The 23,198-nt window shown below is 42.2% G+C and overlaps 1 protein-coding gene across 1 annotated transcript in view; it reads left to right on the plus strand.

Moving 5' to 3' along the window:
* The window catches only part of LOC143767601 (uncharacterized), a 31,886-nt gene that overhangs the window by 5,623 nt on the left and 3,065 nt on the right, over positions 1 to 23,198 (plus strand). Inside the window, exons 2-6 of the mRNA XM_077256027.1 lie at positions 6,898 to 7,047; positions 7,177 to 7,356; positions 7,441 to 7,564; positions 7,644 to 7,741; positions 9,300 to 9,390. Coding sequence (XP_077112142.1) covers positions 6,970 to 7,047; positions 7,177 to 7,356; positions 7,441 to 7,564; positions 7,644 to 7,741; positions 9,300 to 9,390 — 571 coding nt within the window. The 5' untranslated portion in view covers positions 6,898 to 6,969. The remainder of the gene's footprint in view (positions 1 to 6,897; positions 7,048 to 7,176; positions 7,357 to 7,440; positions 7,565 to 7,643; positions 7,742 to 9,299; positions 9,391 to 23,198) is intronic.

A 23,198-nucleotide genomic window follows, 5' to 3' on the forward strand; every position in this document is an offset into this window, starting at 1 on the left:
TAGACTGACTGTGCGCTTACTTACTTACGGGGGTTGGCACCCTAAGATGGCAAGAAATGGCGCCCCCGCTCGTGCATCCGCTGTCCCTCTACTCCTATTATTGCCCTAGAAAGATATAAGGCCAACTCAGAATAGAAAATATGGTTAAAGGATGGTGGTGGTTTATTCTACGTGTTTCGAAGTCATCAGGACATCTTCAGGTCTGTCTTTGTGGTATTTCCTGAAGAAGTCCTGATGACTTCTAAACGAGTAGAATAAACCACCATCATCCTTTAACCATATTTTGAATATAATCTACTATCACCCTGGATATTAGCTGTAATTAGGTTGCTTGCCGACCCGTGGATCTGCAGCAGCTGACATACAAGCCTTGTTTCTACACCACCAGGTGAGCAGTTTTTGATCAAAATTGCACATTGAATAACGTGGGATAAGACCCTATCTGTGCTCCTTGTTTTCCTACAGTTTGCACTATTAGTGATGATCTCAAAATGTTACCCCGATTGCCCTTGCACCCAGGCAATTGGGAAGAGCCAGGCAAAATGTCAGAATTGTTGCATCTAATGTAATGCATCAATTCTGGGGCTTTTATTTTTAGCCTGGGAAGGGGCCAATACCCATCGGCCTTCCCAACCTGATATCAGCTTTCTACTTTACCTTGGCTGCTTATCAAAAAATACGAAGGGACCCCATGCCATTTTAAAAAAATTATACATTTATGTTGTTCCCAGCAGCGACCTTCTAGTCTGTTCTTCACTAGCTGATACAATTGATAACACTTCAGGGAATTTGCAGGAATATGTGGCAGATATTTCCTGGATCTTCTGCTTTCTGGACTGGTTCCATCTGTAAGTCCTATTAAACAATCCAGAAGAAGATCCTGTCAGGTCCGTGATGTAAGATCCATCAGCTGTTGGCACAAGCAGCGTTTCATGGAGACATCATGGAAAGGGAGTTAAATTGTGAAATTGCACTTGTGATATATCAGGGTTGGACACCTTTTTTAACCCCTTCATGACCTTGGGATTTTCCATTTTTCCGTGTTCGTTTTTCGTTCCCCTCTTCCCAGAGCTATAACTTTTTTTATTTTTCCGTCAATATGGCCATGTGAGGACTTATTTTTTGCGGGACGAGTGTTCCATTTGAACAACATCATTGGTTTTACCATGTCATGTACTGGAAAACGGGAAAAAAATTCCAAGTGCGGTGAAAATGCAAAAAAAAGTGCAATGCCACACTTGTTTTTTGTTTGGCTTTTTTGCTAGGTTCACTAAATGCTAAACCTGACCTGCCATTTTGATTCTCCAGGTCATTACGAGTTCATAGACACCAAACATGCCTAGGTACTTTTTTATTTAAGTAATGAAAAAAAAATTCTAAACTTTGCTTTAAAAAAAAAAAAAAAAAAAGAAAAAAATTGCGCCATTTTCCGATACCCGTGGCGTCTCCATTTTTCGTGATCTGGGGTTTCAAATTTTTTTTCTCGCTACACCATTTAGCGATCAGGCTAATCCTTTTTTTTTATTGATCGGGCGATTCTGAACGCGGCAATACTAAATATGTGTAGGTTTGATTTTTTTTTTTTTTTTTATTATTATTATTTTGAATGGGGCGAAAGGGGGGTGATTTCATTTTTTTTTTTTTTACTTTTGCCATGCTTCAATAGCCTCCATCGGAGGCTAGAAGCTGGCACAACTCGATCGGCTCAGCTACATGGGAGCGATCATCAGATCGCTCCTATGTAGCTGAATTCCTGCATTGCTATGAGCGCCGACCACAGGGTGGCGCTCATGGCAAACCAGCATCAGCAACGATAGAGGTCTCAAGGACCTCTATGGTTACTATGCGATCATGTGACGGGGGTCGGCGATGTGCTCATTTCTGGCCTGATGGCCAGTTAACTGCCGCTGTCAGCGTTTGACAGCGGCCTTTAACTAGTTAATAGCGGCGCGTGGATCGCGATTCCACCCGTCGCTATTGCGGGCACATGTCAGCTGTTCAAAACAGCTGACATGTCCCGGCTTTGATGCAGGCTCACCGCCAGAGCCCGCATCAAAGCAGGGGATCTGACCTCCGACGTACTATCACGTCTGAGGTCAGAAAGGGGTTAAACATGTCATATCCCTTGGGTGTTCCTTTTTATAGTGATTGTTACATGACAAGAAGATCCCGAATGTCAGAACCAATATACATACGTGATATAAAGATAATAAATGACACAAGAAACAACAAAAAGGGAAAGTAACAAATAACCACCTCACGTCCATAGAGTGACCGGAATATAACATATTAATACTAGAAATATTTTGCACAGGAGATAAGAAACAAGAGGAAAAAGAAGTAAAGGAATAGAAGAATCCAGGATATCTATAAACAGAAAGCTAGTGAGGAAACACTTAGCTAACACAAATGAATTCAAGTCTCCAGGTCCAGATGAATTGCACCCCAGAGTACTGAAGGAGATGGCAGAAGAAATTTTTGAACCACTCTCCATAAGCTTTGAAAATTCCTGGAGAACAGGAGAAGTCCCAGAAGACTGGAGAAGAGCAAATGTTGTTCCTATCTTCAAAAAGGGGAAGAAGGTGGACACAGGGAACTATGGGCCTGTGAGTCTGACTTCCATACCAGGAAAGATCTTTGAACAAATTATTAAACAACATGTATGTAAGTACCTGGATAAGAATGAAGTGATTAACCAGAGTCAGCATGGGTTTGTAACTAAGTCATGTCAGACTAACTTAAAGGAACTCTGTCACCTGAATTTGGAGGGAACAATTTTCAGCCATAGGGGCGGGGTTTTCGGGTGTTTGATTCACCCTTTCCTTACCCGCTGGCTGCATGCTGGCTGCAATATTGGATTGAAGTTCATTCTCTGTCCTCCATAGTACACGCCTGCGTAAGGCAAGATTGCCTTGTGCAGGCATGTACTACGGAGGACAGAAAATGAACTTCAATCCAATATTGCAGCCAGCATGCAGCCAGCGGGTAAGAAAAGGGTGAATCAAACACCCGAAAACCCCGCCCCTATGGCTGAAAATTGTTCCCTCCAAATTCAGGTGACAGAGTCCCTTTAATTTCCTTCTATGACAGTATCACTGACTGGGTGGATCAGGGAAATTCTGTAGATATAGTATATCTTCACTTCAGCAAAGCATTTGCAAAGTATCTCACACCATCCTTATTGAAAAAATGACTAAGTATGGAATGGATGAGGCAACTGTTAGGTGGATTCATAACTGGCTTAGTGATCGGACCCAAAGAGTGGTCGTAAATGGCTGCACATCCAGTTGGAAGAATGTCTCAAGTGGGGTACCACAGGGTTCTGTCCTGCGCCCTGTATTGTTCTACATCTATATCAAAGAGTTAGATGAAGGAATTGAGGGTACACTGATTAAATTTGCTGATGACACAAAGCTAGGAAGGATAGCTAATACTACAGAAGAGAGAGAGGATACAAAAAAGATATAAATAAACTGGAGCAGTGGGCAGCAACTAACAGAATGGTTTTTTAACAAGGAAAAATGCAACGTAACAATATCTGGGCAATAAAAATGAAACAAGCATATACAGAATGGAAGGAATAGGGCTAAGCAACAGCACATGTGAAAGACTAGATCTAATAGATCATAAACAGAACATGAGTCAACAGTGTGATGCAGCAGCAAAAAGGGCAAATGCAGTTCTGGGATGTATTAACAGAAGCATGCAGTCTAGATCATGCAAAGTCATTATTACCCTCCACTCCTCTTTGGTCAGACCTCATCTGGAATACTGTGTCCAGTTTTGGGCACTACATTTTAAAAAAGACATCAACAATTTGGAACAAGTTCAGAGAAGAGCAACCAGAATGGTGACCGGTCTGCAAAGCATGAAGAACGGTTACAGGATCTGGGAATGTTTAGCTTGCAAAAAAGAAGACTGAGAGGAGACTTAATAGCTGTCTACAAATATCTCAAGGCTGTCGCATTGTAGAAGGATCATCGTTGTTCTCATTTGCACAAGGAAAGACTAGAAGCAATGGGATGAAACTGAATGGGAGGAGACAGATTAGATATTAGAAAAAACTTTTTGACAGGGTGATCAATGAGTGGAACAGGCTGCCACGAGAGGTGGTGAGTTCTCCTTTCATGGAAGTTTTCAAACAGAGGCTGGACAGACATCTGTCTGGGATGAATTAGTGAATCCTGCTTTCAGCAGGGGGTTGGACCAGATGACCCAGAAGGTCCCTTCCAACTCTACCATTCTAGGATTCTAGGGCCTTGTTATATACAGTACAGACCAAAAGTTTGGACACACCTTCTCAATTAAAGATTTTTCTGTATTTTCATGACTATGAAAATTGTACATTCACACTGAAGGCATCAAAACTTTGAATTAACACATGTGGAATTATATAGTTAACAAAAAAGTGTGAACCAACTGAAAATATGTCTTATATTCTAAGTTCTTCAAAGTAACCGCCTTTTGCTTTGATGACTGCTTTGCACACTCCTGGCATTCTCTTGATGAGCTTCAAAAGGTAGTCACTGGGAATAGTCTTCCAACAATCTTGAAGGATTTCCCAGAGATGCTTAGCACATGTTGGCCCTTTTGCTTTCACTCTGTGGTCCAGCTCCCCTTCAGGTCTGGTGACCGTGGAGGCCAGGTCATCTGGCGTAGCACCCCATCACTCTCCTTCTTGGTCAAATAGCCCTTACACAGTAAAATAGCTGCTAGGAAACCACTGCTAAGGACAGGCAGCAAGCAGAAGAGACATGATTGGGCTAAAGAACACAAGGAATGGACATTAGAGCAGAGGAAATCTGTGCTTTGTTCTGATGAGTCCAAATTTGAGATCTTTGGTTCCAACCACCATGTCTTTGTGCGACAGATGGACTCTATATGCCTGGTTCCCACCGTGAAGCATGGAGGAGGAGGAGGTGTGATGGGGTGGGGGTGCTTTGCTGGTGATATTGTTAGGGATGTATTCAAAATTGAAGGCATACTGAACCAGCATGGCTACCACGGCATCTTGCAGCGACATGCTATTCCATCCGGTTTGCGTTTAGTTGGACCATCATTTATTGTTCAACAGGACAATTACCTCAAACACACCTCCAGGATGTGTAAGGGCTATTTGACCAAGAAGGAGAGTGATGGGGTACTACGCCAGATGACCTGGCCTCCACAGTCACCAGACTTGAACCCAATCGAGATGGTTTGGGGTGAGCTGGATCGCAGAGTGAAGGCAAAAGGGCCAACAAGTGCTAAGCATCTCTGGGAACTCCTTCAAGATTGTTGGAAGACCATTCCCGGTGACTACCTCTTGAAGCTCATCAAGAGAATGCCAAGAGTGTGCAAAGCAGTCATCAAAGCAAAAGATGGCTACTTTGAAGAACCTAGAATATAAGACATAATTTCAGTTGTTTCACACTTTTTTGTTAAGTATATAATTCCACATATTAATTCATAGTTTTGATGCCTTCAGTGTGAATGTACAATTTTCATAGTCATGAAAATACAGAAAAATCTTTAAATGAGAAGGTGTGTCCAAACTTTTTGTCTGTACTGTATGTTATTAGCCTTTGGATTTTTTATTTTTTTTTAAACTTTATTGTGGTTTGCATCGATGTGAATAGTTTTCTGCTCAACGATGACAAAAGTAATCTTGGAGTGATGTCTTTTATTGCTGAACAGAAAGTAATATATGTTTGCAGCTTTCAGAGCACAGGGGCTCATTCTTAAGGCAGGATTACAAATGAATTAATAAGAAAAGGCACAACATTTAAGAGATATATTATATCAGGACATTTTCCCACAGGTATTTCCATTTAATTCCTGATTGGTTTCCTAAAAGTGTTCCCACAGTACCACCATCACCCACACACAGTATAATGTTCCCACAGTACCTCCTCCCCCAATTTTATTTTGTAGCATTTTAACATATTTTGGGGGGTGTTTTACATGCAATATATGAAAGCCTAGCCTACAGATGGGGAAAACGCCCTTAAAAACATCATATCCTGAGGAAAAAAACACTGTATATGTAGACACTGGCCTTATATAAAAGCCTCAAACTTCTATGTGTGAATCAGACATGAGATCTAGCGTGATAGAAGATTACAGTGCGGGGAAGACTGGAAACCTTCATATAGACTGTGAGCCCTCGCGGGCAGGGTCCTCCCTCCTTATGTACCTGTGTGCCTTGTTTTTTGCTCATGTTTAGTTGTATTTGTCTATATTCGCCCCCTTTTTACATGTAAAGTGCCATGGAATAAATAGCGCTATTAAAATGTACAATAATAATAAGACGGCCGGTGGTGATGGAGTCAGTGACAGACTCTGGCCAAATATGTTTCTAGAGTCATAGTAGAAGATGAAGATGTCGTCCTCATCATGAAGTAGTTATTTCTCCTGTACCGTGTAATGAATATCTCCTGCAGTATTGCTAATGCTGATTCCAGTGTCGGTAAATGAGACGAGAATTAGCGTTATGGAAGATGAGTCTATGAAAAAGGTATTCAGCTGCCGACTCCGAGGGAGAAACTGCTTGTTGTCTGAGGCCAAAATATATAGGTTTTATTGGTAGATATAAAGAAGAAAACTAAATACTGTAAAATGATAAAAATACCATTGCTACTTGGGTCATCACCAGTCTCATATTTTTCTGGCCATTCCCAACTATCTTGTGTTTCCAACTGCCAATCAGTTGCCGAAGCAGTAAGTAACATAGCCAGTAATTGGGAGCGTGGAGGGAATGTTTCAGTCAGTAATTCAACTTACGTTCCAGTCCATACAAGATTAGAGAATATAACATCTACATGTTCTATCTCCTGATATGTTTCCTCTTATCTCCAGTAATTGTATTATTACACAGGAATTCATGATGTTGCATCAGCTCATCTGCTTCTCATTCAGGTCTTTACAATATCGGATCCTCTCAGGGAAGATCTTCTATAGAAGAGAATTTTCCTGATTTACTTATCAAGCATGGATATGAACAGAGAAAAGATGGTGGAGAGGATATTACACCTCACCCTAGAGATCCTCTTCCAACTTACTGGAGAGGTGAGAGATTCTGATGATGTCACATTACATCATTCTTATCTATGGGAATAACAGATGGACAGAACTGGAGAGGTGAGGACTCTGGAACTGTCTGTAGTAAGATTTATTAATATGTATCTCCATAACCAGGATTACACAATAGTGAAGAAGACCTCTAGTGAGCGCTGTCAGGACCCTGTGTCTGAGGGATGGGAAAGACCCCTGAGCCCAATCACGGGGCCTCCACCTCACTCCCCTGTACATGAGGACATCAATGACCAGAAGATCCTAGAAGTCACCTACAAGATGATTGAGCTGCTGACTGGAGAGGTGACACTGCTGGGAATGCTGGGACATTATAACGTAACACTATGAAGGGATCGGGGGGAATGACGGTATCATTGTATGTGTCAGGTTCCTATAAGGTTTCAGGATGTCGCTGTTTATTTCTCCATGGAGGAGTGGGAGTATTTAGAACGACACAAAGATATTTACAAGGACCACATGATGGAGGTTCCCCAGCCCCTCACATCACCAGGTAATAGGACTAAATACACTTAGGCTATAATTAACTGTATGTAAATAATGAATTCAGTCCCTGTATGTGTTTCCTCCAGATCTATCCAGTAAGAAGACAGCACCAGAGAGATGTCCCCGTCCTCTTCTTTCACAGGACTATAAACAAATAGATCCCAATGTTCCTCAGGATCATCAGGTAGATGGAGAGAAGGTTGCATGAGATCTCCCCTATGATGTGTAGACGGCTGTGAAGGTCTTATGCTCAGTCTTGTTTTATCCATTAGTATTATAAAACATAGTAACCTAGCAAGGTTGAAAAAAGACATGTTTCCATCCAGTTCAGCCTATATTCCGTTAGAATAAAATCCCATATACAGGCCTCTCTTGAACTCCTCGACTGAGTTCGCCATCACCACCTCCTCATGCAAGGAATTCCAGATTCTCACTACCCTATTATATCTTCTATATATATATAAAAATGAGTGTATCGATGATGATGTCATAATGGTTGCCAAGACGACGATGATGTCATAATAGGTTGCAATGGTGACGGTTATGTCATAATGGTTGCCATGGTGACTGTCATAATAGGTTGCCATGGCGAAGATGATGTCATAATGAGTATATGGGCAAGGAACTATGGGATGGAGGATGTGTGATGGGTAGTGTTGAGCATTCCGATACCGCAAGTATCAGGTATTGGCCGATATTTGCTGTATCGGAATTCAGATACCGAGTTCCAATATTTTTGTGATATCGGAAATCGGAATCGGAAGTTCCCAGTGTATGGTTCCCAGGGTCTGGAGGAGAGGAGACTCTCCTTCAGGCCCTGGGATCCATATTCATGTAAAAAATAAAAATAAAAAATATGGATATACTCACCCCTCCGGCGGACCCTGGACCTTAGCGGCAGCCTCCGTTCCTAAGAATGCAGTGAGTGTAGGACCTGCGATGACGTCGCGGCTTGTGATTGGTCGCATGAGCGGTCACGCGACCAATCACAAGCTGCGACGTCATCGAAGGTCCTTCACTCTGCATTCTTAGGAATGGAGGCTGCCGGTTACATCGCTAAGGTCCAGGGTCCACCGGAGGGGTGAGTATATCCATATTTTTTATTCTTTATTTTTTACATGAATATGGATCCCAGGGCCTGAAGGAGAGTTTCCTCTCCTTCAGACCCTGGAAACCATCCAGGATACCTTCCGATATTTGTGTCCCATTGACTTGTATTGGTATCGGTATCGGCGAGATCCGATATTTTGCCGGTATCGGCTGATCCAATCTGATACCGATACTTTCGAATATTGGAAGGTATCGCTCAACACTAGTGATGGGTATATGGACATAGGACTATGGAATGGAGGATATGTATGATGGGAATATGGGCACGGGACTATGGATGGAGGATATGTATGATGGGTATATGGGCACGTGACTATGGGATGGAGGATGTGTATGATGGGTATATGGGCACAGGACTATGGGATGGAGGATGTGTATAATGGGTATATTTGCACGGGACTATGGAATGGAGGAAATGTATGATGGGTATATGGGCACGGGACTATGGGATGGAGGATAATCATCATAGTTTGTTATAACTAACCACAGTTAAATACTATGCCCGGGCAATTATGGGCTCTTCTGCTAGTGTTTTATGCTTGTGTAATGAGAATAAAGGAGATGTCAGGATTAGAGCTGATCATAGATGTGAGTTCTCCATCTGTCTGTTACTTTTACAATATTTGTTTCAGAGGGAAGATCCGAACCATATTAATACTACAGAGACATATGTGAGGGATGATGAGTGGTGTAAAGAGGAGATTCCTACATATGACTACCCAGGTGAGTAGTAACCAATAAATGCAGAGAAGTCACAGATTGTTCTCAGTCACCGGCTGTGGCTGCTTTATCAGTGATGTAGACCGGCCTTATCACAATTGTGTGATCACCATTTTGCCGATAGACCACAGCCTCCTCTACCCAAAACTGTTCAAATAACTTTGGTCACTGAAAGCCCTTTTCTATAGAACTTACAACCTGAGGATCCACCTACTCTTATGGGATTAGAATATGCTGACTCTTACCGGCCCAGATCTATAAACTACAAAGCCAAATGACAGCGTACATAGAATGTGCTGACCAGTTAAAAAATCACTTCAAGAAAAATATTATAATGGACCTATAAGAGAAGTTGGAGGGTAATGATGCTGTTGGCTTCCTAGAACCCTGATATCTTATTGGATGAATCTACCTTCTCTCCCTTCTGTGCTTCTGAATGTGCTCATATGGTTCCTACAAGACCAGGTCCAGTCTATCTGGGCAAACTTCGCTTTTATGATTGACAACATTTACCAATTTACCCCCAAGGGTGGTTTGCACTTTAATGACCAGGCCAATTTTTACAATTCTGACCACTGTCCCTTTATGAGGTTATAACTCTGGAACGCTTCAATGGATCTCGGTGATTCTGACACGGCTTTCTCGTGACATATTGTACTTCATGATAGTGGTAAAATTTCTTTGATATTACCTGCGTTTATTTGTGAAAAAAATGGAAATTTGGTGAAAATTTAAAAAATGTTGCAATTTTCCAACTTTGAATTTTTATGCAATTAAATCACAGAGATATGTCACACAAAATACTTAATAAGTAACATTTCCCACATGTCTACTTTACATCAGCACAATTTTGGAACTTTTTTCACCAAAAATTTATTTCAGCTCCAATTTGTTTTATTTTACCAAGGGTAACAGGAGAAAATGGACACCAAAAGTTATTGTCCAATTTGTCCTGAGTAAGCTGATACCCCATATGTGGGGGTAAACCACTGTTTGGGCACATGGGAGAGCTCGGAAGGGAAGGAGCGCCGTTTGACTTTTCAATGCAAAATTGACAGGAATTGAGATGGGACGCCATGTTGCATTTGGAGAGCCACTGATGTTCCTAAACATTGAAACCCCCCCACAAGTGACACCATTTTGGAAAGTAGACCCCCTAAGGAACTTATCTAGATGTGTTGTGAGAAGTTTGAACCCCCAAGTGTTTCACTACAGTTTATAACGCAGAAAAGCCGTGAAAATAAAAAATCTTTTTTCCACAAAAATTATTTTTTAGCCCCCAGTTTTGTATTTTCCCAAGGGTAGCAGGAGAAATTGGACCCCAAAAGTTGTTGTCCAATGTGTCCTGAGTACGTTAATACCCCATATGTTGGGATAAACCCCTGTTTGGGCGCACGGGAGAGCTCGGAAGGGAAGGAGCACTGTTTTACTTTTACAACGCAGAATTGGCTGGAATTGAGATCGGACGCCATGTCGCGTTTGGAGAGCCCCTGATGTGCCTAAACAGTGGAAACCCCCCAATTATAACTGAAACCCTAATCCAAACACATCCCTAACCTTAATCCCAACAGTAACCGTAACCACACCCCTAACCCTGACACACCCCTAACCCTAATCCCAACCCTATTCCCAACCGTAAATGTAATCCAAACCCTAACTTTAGCCCCAACCCTAACTGTAGCCTTAACCCTAGCCCCAACCCTAACCCTTACCCTTGCCCTTGCCCTAACCCTAGCCCTAACCCTAATGGGAAAATGGAAATAAATACATTTTTTTAATTTTTCACTAACTAAGGGGGTGATGAAGGGGGGGGGGGGGTTTGAATTACTTTTATAGCGGGTTTTTTAGCGGATTTTTATGATTGGCAGCCATCATACACTGAAAGACGCTTTTTATTGCAAAAAATATTTTTTGCGTTACCACATTTTGAGAGCTATCATTTTTCCATATTTTGGTCCACAGAGTCATGTGAGGTCTTGTGTTTTGCGGGACGAGTTGACGTTTTTATTGGTAACATTTTCGGGCACGTGACATTTTTTTTTTATCGCTTTTTATTCCGATTTTTGTGAGGCAGAATGACCAAAAACCAGCTATTCATGAATTTCTTTTGGGGGAGGCGTTTATACCGTTCCGCGTTTGGTAAAATTGATAAAGCAGTTTTATTCTTCGGGTCAGTACGATTACAGCGATACCTCATTTATATCATTTTTTTATGTTTTGGCGCTTTTATACGATAAAAACTATTTTATAGAAAAAATAATTATTTTTGCATCGCTTTATTCTGAGGACTATAACTTTTTTCTTTTTTCTTTGATGATGCTGTATGGTGGCTCGTTTTTTGCGGGACAAGATGACTTTTTCCGCGGTACCATGGTTATTTATATCCGTCTTTTTGATCGCGTGTTATTCCACTTTTTGTTTGGCGGTATGATAATAAAGCGTTGTTTTTTGCTTCGTTTTTTTTTTCCGGTGTTCACTGAAGGGGTTAACTAGCGGGACAGTTTTATAGGTCGGGTCGTTACGGACGGGGCGATACTAAATATGTGTACTTTTGTTGTTTTTTTTTATTTAGATAAAGAAATGTATTTTATAGGAACAATATATTTTGGGGGGGGATTTTTTTTTTTTTACACATGTGAATATATATATTTTTTACACTATAAAATTGCCCCGGGGGGGGGGGGGGGCATCATGTTATAGTGTAAGATCACTGATCTGACACTTTGCTGTGTAGTGTGTCAGATCAGCGATCTGACGTGCACAGCTCCAGGCTTTACAGGCGCCTGCTCCGAGCAGGCGCTGTGAAGCCAGCTCCCTGCAAGACCCGGATGCCGCGGCCATTTTGGATCCGGGCCTGCTGCAGGGAGGAGGGGGTAAGAGACCCTTGGAGCAACGCGATCACATCTCAGGGGTCTCAGGGAAGCACGCAGGGAGCCCCCTCCCTGCGCGATGCTTCCCTATACTGCCGGAAAGCTGCGATCATGTTTGATCGCAGTGTGCCGGGGGTTAATGTGCACATAGTGCCGGATGTCAGCTGCGATAGCCAGCTGACACTCGGCCGCGCTCTCCCCGTGAGCGCGGCTGATCGCATATGACGTACTATCCCGTCAGTCATGCAGGCCCACCCCACCTCGACGGGATAGTACGTCTAATGTCAGAAAGGGGTTAACTGTGCAGTGAGGCCAAGTGTGAATTTCTGTACAATAACAACAGAGTTTCCCTTTATCCTGACTTTTCAATTTCTTTTAAAACTGACTAACTTCAAACAGAATTGTGATAAATTTAACAAAAAACATTACTCCTGTGCCATGATATACAGTGCCTGGCGAAAGTATTCGGCCCCCTGGAACTTTTCAACCTTTTCCCACATATCATGCTTCAAACATAAAGATACCAAATGTAAATTTTTGGTGAAGAATCAACAACAAGTGGAACACAATTGTGAAGTTGAACGAAATTTATTGGTTATTTTAAAATTTTTGTGGAAATTCAAAAACTGAAAAGTGAGGCGTGCAATATTATTCGGCCCCTTTAACATAATACTTTGTTGTACCTTTTGCTGCGATTACAGCTGCAAGTCGCTTGGGGTATGTCTCTATCAGTTTTGTACATCGAGAGACTGAAATTCTTGCCCATTCTTCCTTGGCAAACAGCTCGAGCTCAGTGAGGTTTGATGGAGATTGTTTGTGAACAGCAGTTTTCAGCTCTTTCCACAGATTCTCGATTGGATTGAAGTCTGGACTTTGACTTGGCCATTCTAACACCTGGATACGTTTATTTGTGAACCATTCCATTGTAGATTTTGCTTTATGTTGGGATCATTGTCTTGATGGAAGACAAATCTCCGTCCCAGTCTCAGGTCTTTTCCAGACTCCAACAGGTTTTCTTCAAGAATGGTCCTGTATTTGGCTCCATCCATTTTCCCATCAATTTTAACCATCTTCCCTGTCCCAGATGAAGAAAAGCCTGCCCATACCATGATGCTGCTACCACCATGTTTGACAGTGGGGAGGGTGTGTTCAGGGTGATGAGCTGTGTTGCCTTTACGCCAAACATATCATTTGGCATTGTTGCCAAAAAGTTCGATTTTGGTTTCATCTGACCAGAGCACCTTCTTCCACATGTTTGCTTTGTCTCCCAGGTGGCTTGTTGCAAACTTTAAACAACACTTTTTATAGATATCTTTGTGAAATGGCTTTCTTCTTGCCACTCCATAAAGGCCAGATTTGTGCAGTGTACGACTGATTGTTGTCCTATGGACAGACTGTCCCACCTCAGCTGTAGATCTCTGCAGTTCATCCAGAGTGATCATGGGCCTCTTGGTTGCATCTCTGATCAGTCTTCTCCTTGTTTGAGATGAAAGTTTAGAGGGACGGCCGGGTCTTCGTAGATTTGCAGTGGTATGAAACTCCTTCCATTTCAATATGATCGCTTGCACAGTGCTCCTTGGGATGTTTAAAATTTTGGAAATCATTTTGTATGCAAATCCAGCTTTAAACTTCTCCACAGCAGTATCACGGACCTGCCTGTTGTGTTCCTTGTTCTTCATGATGCTCTCTGTGCTTCAAACAGAACCCTGAGACTACCACAGAACAGGTGCATTTATACGGAGACTTGATTACACACAGGTGGATTATATTTATCATCATTAGGCATTTAGGACAACATTGGATCATTCAGAGATCCACAATGAACTTCTGGAGCGAGTGTGCTGCACTGAAAGTAATATTGCACGCCCCACTTTAAAGTTATTGAATTTCCACAAAAATTTAAAATAACCAATAAATTTCATTAAACTTCACAATTGTGTTCCACTTCTTGTTGATTCTTCACCAAAAATTTACATTTGGTATCTTTGTTTGAAGCATGATTTGTGGGAAAAGGTTGAAAAGTTCCAGGGAGCCGAATACTTTCGCAAGGCACTGTATCTCTAAGCTGTGCATGGCTTATGGCTGTAACATATACATTTTTTTTAAATCTGCAGGAGATGTGTTGGCATGGCTCGAGCCCTAGTTGTATGGATTCACTCCATGTCATAAAGTCCATTATATTTTTGATCATAAAGAATTCAGATTACTGCACAATCTCTCCTGAAATGGGGAGCACTAATAGTTTCTCTACTCTCCTGGTCAGGACTCATAGTAGCTCCAGTGGCCCATCATTCATGTTGTTGTTTGTTGTTGTTGCAGATGTAATATTTTTTTTTTATTCTAATCTTTTTTTACAGGTTTATTCTGTATGATAGTTTGATTGTGGTGGGATCAGCCTGCCTCACTTATGTGAGTTTGTAACTCCCTGGTAGTCTTTAACCCCTTAAGCCTCGGGCCATTTTCCTTTTTTGCTTTTTCATTTTTTGCTCCCCTTCTTCCCAGAGCCTTAACTTTTATTTTTTGGTAAAAATGACCATGTGAGGACTTTTTTTTTTTTTGCGGGACGAGTTGTAATTTTGAACGACACCATTGGTTTTAGCATATCTTGTACTGAAAATGGGGAAAAAAAATTCCAAATGAGGTGAAATTGCAAAAAAAAAGTGCAATCCCACAGTTGTTTTTTTTTTTTTTTTTTTTAACCATGTTCACTAAATGCTAAAAATGACCTGATATTATTATTCTCAGGGCATTACAAGTTCATAGTCACCAAACATGTCTAGGTTTTTTTATTTAAGTGATGAAAACAAAATTCCAAAGTTTGTTTAAAAAAAAAAAAAAGTGGCGCCAGTTTCCGATACCTGTAGCGTCTCCATTTTTCGTGATCTCGGGTTGGGTGAGGGCTTATTTTTTTGTGCACGGAGCTGACATTTTTAGTGATACCATTTTGGTGCAAATAGGACCTTTTCATCACCCATTATTGCAATGTTGCGGGACCAAAGAAAACATAATTCGGGCTTGTTGACTTTTTCTCTTATTATGCCATTTAACGATCGGGTTAATTCTTCTTTTATATTGATTGGGTGATTCTGAACACTGCAATAACAAATATATGTCATTTGATTTTTTTTTAATTTATTTTTAATGGGTTAAAGGGGGGTGATTTGAATTTTTTATATATATATATGTGTGTGTGTGTATGTGAATATTCCCTGACTGTAATGAGCGGTCCCACGTGACTGCTCACACAGGAGAAGAGGCCAGCGCTGAGAGGACAGAGGAGACATCGCGGGAGCTAGGTGAGTATATTCTGCGGCAAGGGGCCAGGCGGCGCACTGGGGGGGGGACGTGGGGGCACATGCAAACTTTATTTTTCACCCCCCCCCCCCCCAAAAAAAAAAAAAAAAAAAAGATCTTTCATCTCTTCTCTCCGGCGGGGGAGAAGAGATGAATGCCACCTTCAGCACCACAGCGGGGGGGGGGGGGGGACAGCGCTTACTGTAGCGCTGTCTCTCCTGCGGGCGGTACGTGCACACGGAGGAGAGTGCACACTGTTCTCCGTGTGCACGTGTGCTGTCCGTATTGTGGTCCGTGCTGCCGGTAGAAAACGGACATGTCGACGTGTTTTCAGCACGGACATACGGTCCATGTGAAAACACGCACATGTGCATAGACCCATTCATTTTAATGTGTCTACGTGTGTCAGTGTCTCCGGTACGTGAGAAAACTGTCACTACACGTACCGGAGACACTGACGTGTGAAAGAGGCCTAAAGGGAAATTTAGAAGGTCAGTTCACCATATCATCAAGAACAGCTCTCTCACTAGAATGGTGGATAAGGATAGAGAATCGGACCCGGAGTGTTCCATGGGTGGTTCCGGAATAATAATAATAATAATCTTTATATAGCGCAAACATATTCCGCAGCGCTTTACAGTTTAACAGTTTCAAACACAACAGTCATAAGTAACAACTTTAACAATACAATAATTAAAGCAAAATAAGAAGACGACCCTGCTCGCGAGAGCTTACAATCTACAATGAGGTGGGGGAGATACAAAGTACAGGTGTGTATTTACAATGATGTATTGACAATGATGATCCAGCCATCTTCAGGGGGTGGGCAATAGATGGAATTAGTGAATGGGCTACTCACACACACAAACATAAAATGACTTTGATTAGTGAACGTGATAGGCCGCTCTGAAGAAATGTGTATTGAAGGAGCGCCTAAAACTATGCAAATTGTGGATGGTCCTAATATCTTGGGTTAGGGAATTACAGAGGATTGGCGCAACACGGGAGAAGTCTTGGGAGTCGGGAGTGGGAGGTACGGATAAGTGCAGAGTTTAGTCGAAAGTCGTTTGCAGAGCGCAGTGGTCGGTTAGGCCGATAGACAGAAATGAGGGAAGATATGTAAGGAGGTGCTGCACTGTGGAGAGCTTTGTGGGTGAGAACAAGTACTTTGAATTGGATTCTATAATGAATGGGCAGCCAGTGTAATGACTGTCGAAGAGCAGACATGTCTGAATACCGATTAGCACACTTAGAGTGGTCACCGTTACATTTTGCTGTCAGAAGGTCGTTGGTCACCTTGATGAGTGCAGTTTGTCGAATGTAGGGGGCGGAAACCGGACTGTGAAGGGTCTAGGAGGGAATGAGTGGAGAGGTAATGGGTAAGGCGGGAGTAGATCAGGTGCTCCAAGAGTTTAGAGATGAAGGGGAGATTGGAGACTGGTCGGTAGTTGTTTGTGCAGGATGGGTCGAGGGCGGGTTTCTTTAGTAATGGAGTAATGATAGTGTTTGACGGAGGAGGGGAAAGTGCTAGAGGAGAAGGAGAGATTAAAGATTGTAGTTAGGTGAGTTGTGATGACTGGAGGGAGAGACTGGAGGAGATGAGAGGGAATGGGGTCAATAGTGCATGCAGTCGGACAAGAAGAAGAGAGGAGACTTCTTTTGTGATGGGATCGAATGTGGAGAGTGAGCCATAGGAAATGCAGGGAGAGATGGGAGTCACTGCACTTGGTGGCTGGGAGCAGATTTCCTGACGGATATTATCTATTTTCTCTATAAAGTGGGAGGCCAGGTCATCAGCACAAATGTCTGTGATAGGGGCTTGTGCTTTTGGCCTGAGGGAGTGAAAGGTGTCAAAGTTTCTTGGGGTTGTTGGATAGTGAGGAGATCAGGGTGATGAAGTGGGTCTGTTTGGCGAGGTGAAGGGCAGAATTATAGGTTCTTAACATAAATTTGAAGTGTATGAAGTCTTCTGGTGTGCGAGTTTTCCTCCATAAGCGTTCAGCACACCTAGAGCATCACTGGAGAAATCAGGTTTGCGATGTGAGCCAGGGCTGTTTTACTCTGTGTTTGGAGGTTCTGAGGGTGAGGGGAGCTACTTGGTCAAGGGTGCTGCTAAGAGTGTTGTTATAGTGATGTACAGCCAGATCAGGAAAGGAAAAAGTGGAGATTGGGGACAATAATGAGTGTTAGGGAGTCTGAAAGTGTATGAGGGTTAATGGCATGTAGATTTCTGAATGTGTGGTAGGTAGGAGTTTGCTGGGGTGGGCGAGGAATTGTGAGAGTGAAGGAGAGAATGTTGTGGTAATAGAGGGGAAGTGGTGAGTAATCTAGGTAAGAGATTGAACAGTGCCTGACAAAGACCAGGTCAAGGGTGTTACCGTCTTTGTGTGTTTCAGAGGTTGAGAGTTGTGAGGCCTAGAGAAGTGGTTAGTGATAGAAGCTGGGATGCAGATGTGGAAGTGGGGCTGTTAATGGGTAAGTTAAAGTCTCACAAGATAAAGATTGGTAGTTCTGAGGACATGAAGTGCGGCAGCCAGGCAGAGAAATGGTCCAGGAAGTGGGTGGGTGAGCCTGGGGGCTGGTATATGACCGCTACTCTGAGGGAGAGGGGACGGAAGAGCATGATGGTGTGGACCTCAGGTTTCTCAGGTCTTGACAACGGACGCAAGTCCCAGGGGTTGGGGGGGGCACACCTGAATGACCAGATAGCGCAGGGGGTCTGGACAGACAAAGTGCAGTATATTCAAACATGAAGGCGCTTTTGGCAGTAAAGTTCGCCCTTTTAGAATTTCTGAGCACCCTTTAGTCATACCATGTCAGGGTATTCTCTGACAACCGGGTGGTAGTAGCTTATTTGAATCACTAGGGGGGGGAACTCGTTCCCAGCCACTCATGGAGGTAAAAAGTTCCATTTTTCAGTTAGTCGAGGACAACCTGGGGTCTTTGACGACACTCCATATAAAGAGGGTGGAGAATCACAGGGCAGATTTCCTGAGTCGGACCCGGCTAAGGGAGGGCGAGTGGGAACTAAACCAGGCGGTGTTCGATCAGATTGCAGAATGGGGTCTCCCGGCCATAGATCTGTTCGCCAACAGTCAAAATCGGAAGGTATACGCTTTCTGCTCCAAAGCCCCCATAGGGAACCCTGTCGCGTTGGACGCCTTCATGATTTCTTGGAACTACCAGCTGGCATGTGCTTTTCCTCCAATTGCCCTGATTCCGGCCTGTTTTCAACTTCCTGATCAGGCCATTTTTTTTCAATTCTGACCACTGTCACTTTATGAGGTCATAACTCTGAAACGCTTCAACTGATCCTGGTGATTCTGAGGTTTTCTCGTGACATATTGTGCTTTATGATGGTAGTAAAATTTCTTCGATATGACTTGTGTTTACTTGTGAAAAAATGGAAATTTGGCGAAAATGTAGCAATTTTCAAACTTTTAGTTTTTATGCCCTTCAATTAGAGAGTCATCTCATAAAAATAGTTAATAACATTTCCCACATGTCTGCTTTACATCAGCACAATTTTGGAAACATTAAGTTTTTTTGTTAGGAAGTTATAAGGGTTAAAAGTTGACCAGCGATTTCTCATTTTTTTACAACAAAATTTGCAAACCAATTTTTTTAGGGACCACCTCACACTTGAAATAACTTTGAGGGGCCTATATGACAGAAAATGCCCAAAAGTGACAACATTGTAAAAACTGCACCTCTCAAGGTATTCAAAATCACATTCAAGAAGTTTATTAACAGGAATTTTTGTAATGTGTTAAAAAAAAAAGAACATTTTAACTTTTTTGCACAAAAAATGTATTTCAGATCCAATTTGTTTTATTTTACCAAGAGTAACAGGAGAAATAGGACAAATTGCACAATAATATTTGTGGTCCAGAGTATGCTGATATCCCATATGTGGGGGTACACCACTGTTGGGCACATGGCAGATCTCGGAAGGGAAAGAGCGCCGTTTGACTTTTCAATGCAAAATTGGCTGGAATTGAGATCGGACACCGTGTCGCATTTGGAGAGACCCTGATGTGCCTACATAGTGGAAACCCCCCACAAGTGACACTATTTTGGAAAGTAGACCCCCCAAGGAACTTATCTAGATGTGTTGTGAGAACTTTGAACCCCCAAGTGTTTTACTAAAGTTTATAACGCAGAGCTGTGAAAATAAAAAATATTTTTTTTCCACAAAAAATGATTTCTTAGGCCCCAAACTTTTATTTTCGCAAGGGTAACAGGAGAAATTGGACTGCAAAAGTTGTTGTCCAATTTGTTCTGAGTACGCTGATCCCCCCATATGTGGGGGTAAAACCACTGTTTGTGCGCACGGCAGAGCTCGGAAGGGAAGGAGCACCGTTTGACTTTTTCAACGCAGAATTGGCTGGAGTTGAGATCAGACTCCATGTTAGACTCCATGTCTAACTCCAACCCTAACCACAACATACCCCTAACCCTAATCCCAACCGTTACCATAACCCTAACCACACCCCTAATCCGAACACACCCCTAACCTAATCCCAACCCTAAACACACCCCTAGCCCCACCACTCCCCTAACCCTAATCCCAACCATAACCCTAACCACACCCCTAACCCTGACACACCCCTAACCCTATTCCCAACCCTAACCCCAACCGTAAACGTAATCCTAACCCTAACTTTAGCCCTAACCCTAATCGTAATGGGAAAATGGAAAAAAATACATTTTTTTATTTTATTATTTTTCCCTAACTAAGGGGTTGATAAAGGGGGGTTTGATTTACTATTTATAGCAGGGTTTTATGTTTGGCAGCTGTCACACACTAAAAGATGTTTTTTATTGCAAAAAATAGTATTGCATCACCACATTTTGAGAGCTATAATTTATCCATATTTTGGCCCACAGAGATATGTGAGGTCTTGTTTTTTGCGGGACGAGTTGACGTGTTTTTTTAATTTATATCCATCTTTTTGATCACGTTTTATTGCACTTTTTGTTTGACAGTATGATAAAGCATTGTTTTTTGCCTTGTTTTTTTACGGTATTCACTGAAGGGGTTAACTAGTGGGATAGTTTTATAGAGGGGGTCGTTACGGACGCGGCGATACCAAATATATGTACTTTTTATTGTTTTTATTTATTTATTTACATAAATTGATTTATTGGAAAATATTTTTTTTTCTATTTTTTATATATTTTTTTCACTTTATAACATTGTCCCAGGTTGGGATATCACTGTATCATGTCAGATCGCTGACCTGACACTTTGCATAGCACTGTCAGATCAGCGATCTGACCGGCAGTGCTGGAGGCTTGCCAGCGCCTGGTTTAAGCAGGCCCTGACAAGCCACCTCATTGAAGGACCCCCGCATTGTTTCGGTGGGAGAGCGCAGGGAGCCTCCTCCCTGCGTGATTGTTCTCTATGCCGCTGTTACTACTGACAACGTTATCAGAGGGGTTAAATGCTAGCACCGATCGTGGGCATTGTTGCGGGGTGTTAGCTGTCACATACAGCTGACACCTGCACCCGATCACCGCGGCGCTCAGCGTGATAAAATGCTGTCAGAAATGCAGTTCCCGCAGCGCCATACTAGTACGGCGCATGTCGGGAAGAGGTTAAGCACTATCGGCCAGACCTAGCCTCTTCTTCAGACCTTACCTTTTGGAAGAAGGGTGCTGGAAGCGATAGTCCCTCCCTAATGTAACTATGAAAGACATAGTTACTTACTGATGATGGGATTTCTCAGACCCCATGATGGCACTCGTACATTAATATTATACTTGGAGGTAGCCACACTGTGTCTTGGTTAAGCTTCATATCAATTTTAAATATTTTTTATTTGTTATTAATTTGAAGTTCCTCTCGTGGTCTGTAAACAACTGATGTGGGAGAGAGGTACCGCCTTTTTATCTGTAAGTTTCCTGTCCTTGATGGGCGGATCCACTCTCTCCGTGGTGCCGTCATGGGGTCTGAGAAATCCCGTTATCGGTAATTAACTACGTCTTTTGACTCCAGGCACATTCTGGAAATTAGCACACAGCGGATGTTGGTATATTTCAAATTTTCACTCTCCATTTTATCACCCAACACATGGTGTCCAGATTGTGCTCCAGGAGACACCCACACTGTAATCTAAGTGGGTTCTTCATACTACACCATGTTCCAAATATTATGCAAATGACAGTTTTCTCGGATTTTCCTAAATGGTCGATGCAACTAACAGTTAGTCTAATAAAAGTCATCACCCGTTAGATTATACATCGAATTTTATTGAAGAAACCTCCCAATGATCACAGTACAATCTCCAAAATGAATAAAAACTCAAAATGCACTGTTCCAAATTATTAGGCACAGTAGAATTTCTAAACATTTGATATGTTTTAAAGAACTGAAAGTGCTCAAACAAATAAGGTATTTAACTCCAAAACATCCTAACAGGCCAAGTTACATGTTAACATAGGAACCCTTCTTTGATATCACCTTTACAATTCTTGCATCCATTGAACTTGTGAGTTTTTGGAGAGTTTCTGCTTGTATTTCTCTGCCTGAAGTCAGAATAGCCTCCCAGAGCTGCTGTTTTGATGTGAACTGCCTCCCACCCTCATAGATCTTTTGCTTGATTATACTCCACAGGTTCTCTATAGGGCTGAGGTCAGGGGAAAATGGTGGCCACACCATGAGTTTATCTCCTTTTATGCCCATAGCAGCCAATGACTCAGAGGTATTCTTTGCAGCATGAAATGGTGCATTGTCATGCATGAAGATGATTTTGCTCCTGAAGGCACGTTTCTGCTTTTTATACCATGGAAGAAAGTTGTCAGTCAGAAACTCTATATACTTTGCAGAGGTCATTTTCAAACCTTCAGGAACCTTAAAGGGCCCTACCAGCTGTTTCCCCATGATTCCAGCCCAAAACGTGACTCCTCCTCCTCCTTGCTGACGTCACAGCCTTGTTGGGAAATGGTGGCCATCCACCAACCATCCACTACTCCATCCATCTGGACCATCCAGGGTTGCTCGACACTCATCAGTAAACAAGACTGTTTGAAAATTAGTCTTCATGTACATCTGGGCCCACGGCAACCGTTTCTGCTTGTGAACACTGTTTAGGGGTGGCTGAATAGTAGGTTTATGCACCACAGCAAGCCTTTGAAGGATCCTACACCTTGAGGTTCGAGGGACTCCAGAGGCACAAGCAGCTTCAAATAACTGTTTACTGCTTTCTCATGGTATTTTGGCAGCTGCTCTCTTAATACAGTGAATTTGTCTGGCAGAATCCTTTCTCATTATGCCTTTATCTGCATGAACTCTGTCTGCTCTGTTTCAGTCACAAATCTCTTCACAGTATAATGATCACTCTTAAGTTTTCATGAAATATCTAATGTTTTCATACCTTGTCCAAGCATTGCACTATTTAACACTTTTCAGCAGCAGAGCGATCCTTTTTATTTTGCATATTGCTTGAAACCTGTGGCCAGCTTAATAATGTGGAACATCATTTTTAAGTAGTTTTCCTTTAATTAGAATCACCTGGAAAACTAATTATCACATGTTTAAGATTGATTTCAGTGATCCATTGAGCCCTGAGACACAATACCATCCACGAGTTTATTTGAAAAACAAAACAATTAAATCTTTGACACTTAAATCCAATTTGCATA

This window comes from Ranitomeya variabilis, chromosome 4 (assembly GCF_051348905.1).
Source record: "Ranitomeya variabilis isolate aRanVar5 chromosome 4, aRanVar5.hap1, whole genome shotgun sequence".
Taxonomy (NCBI): Eukaryota; Metazoa; Chordata; class Amphibia; order Anura; family Dendrobatidae; genus Ranitomeya; species Ranitomeya variabilis.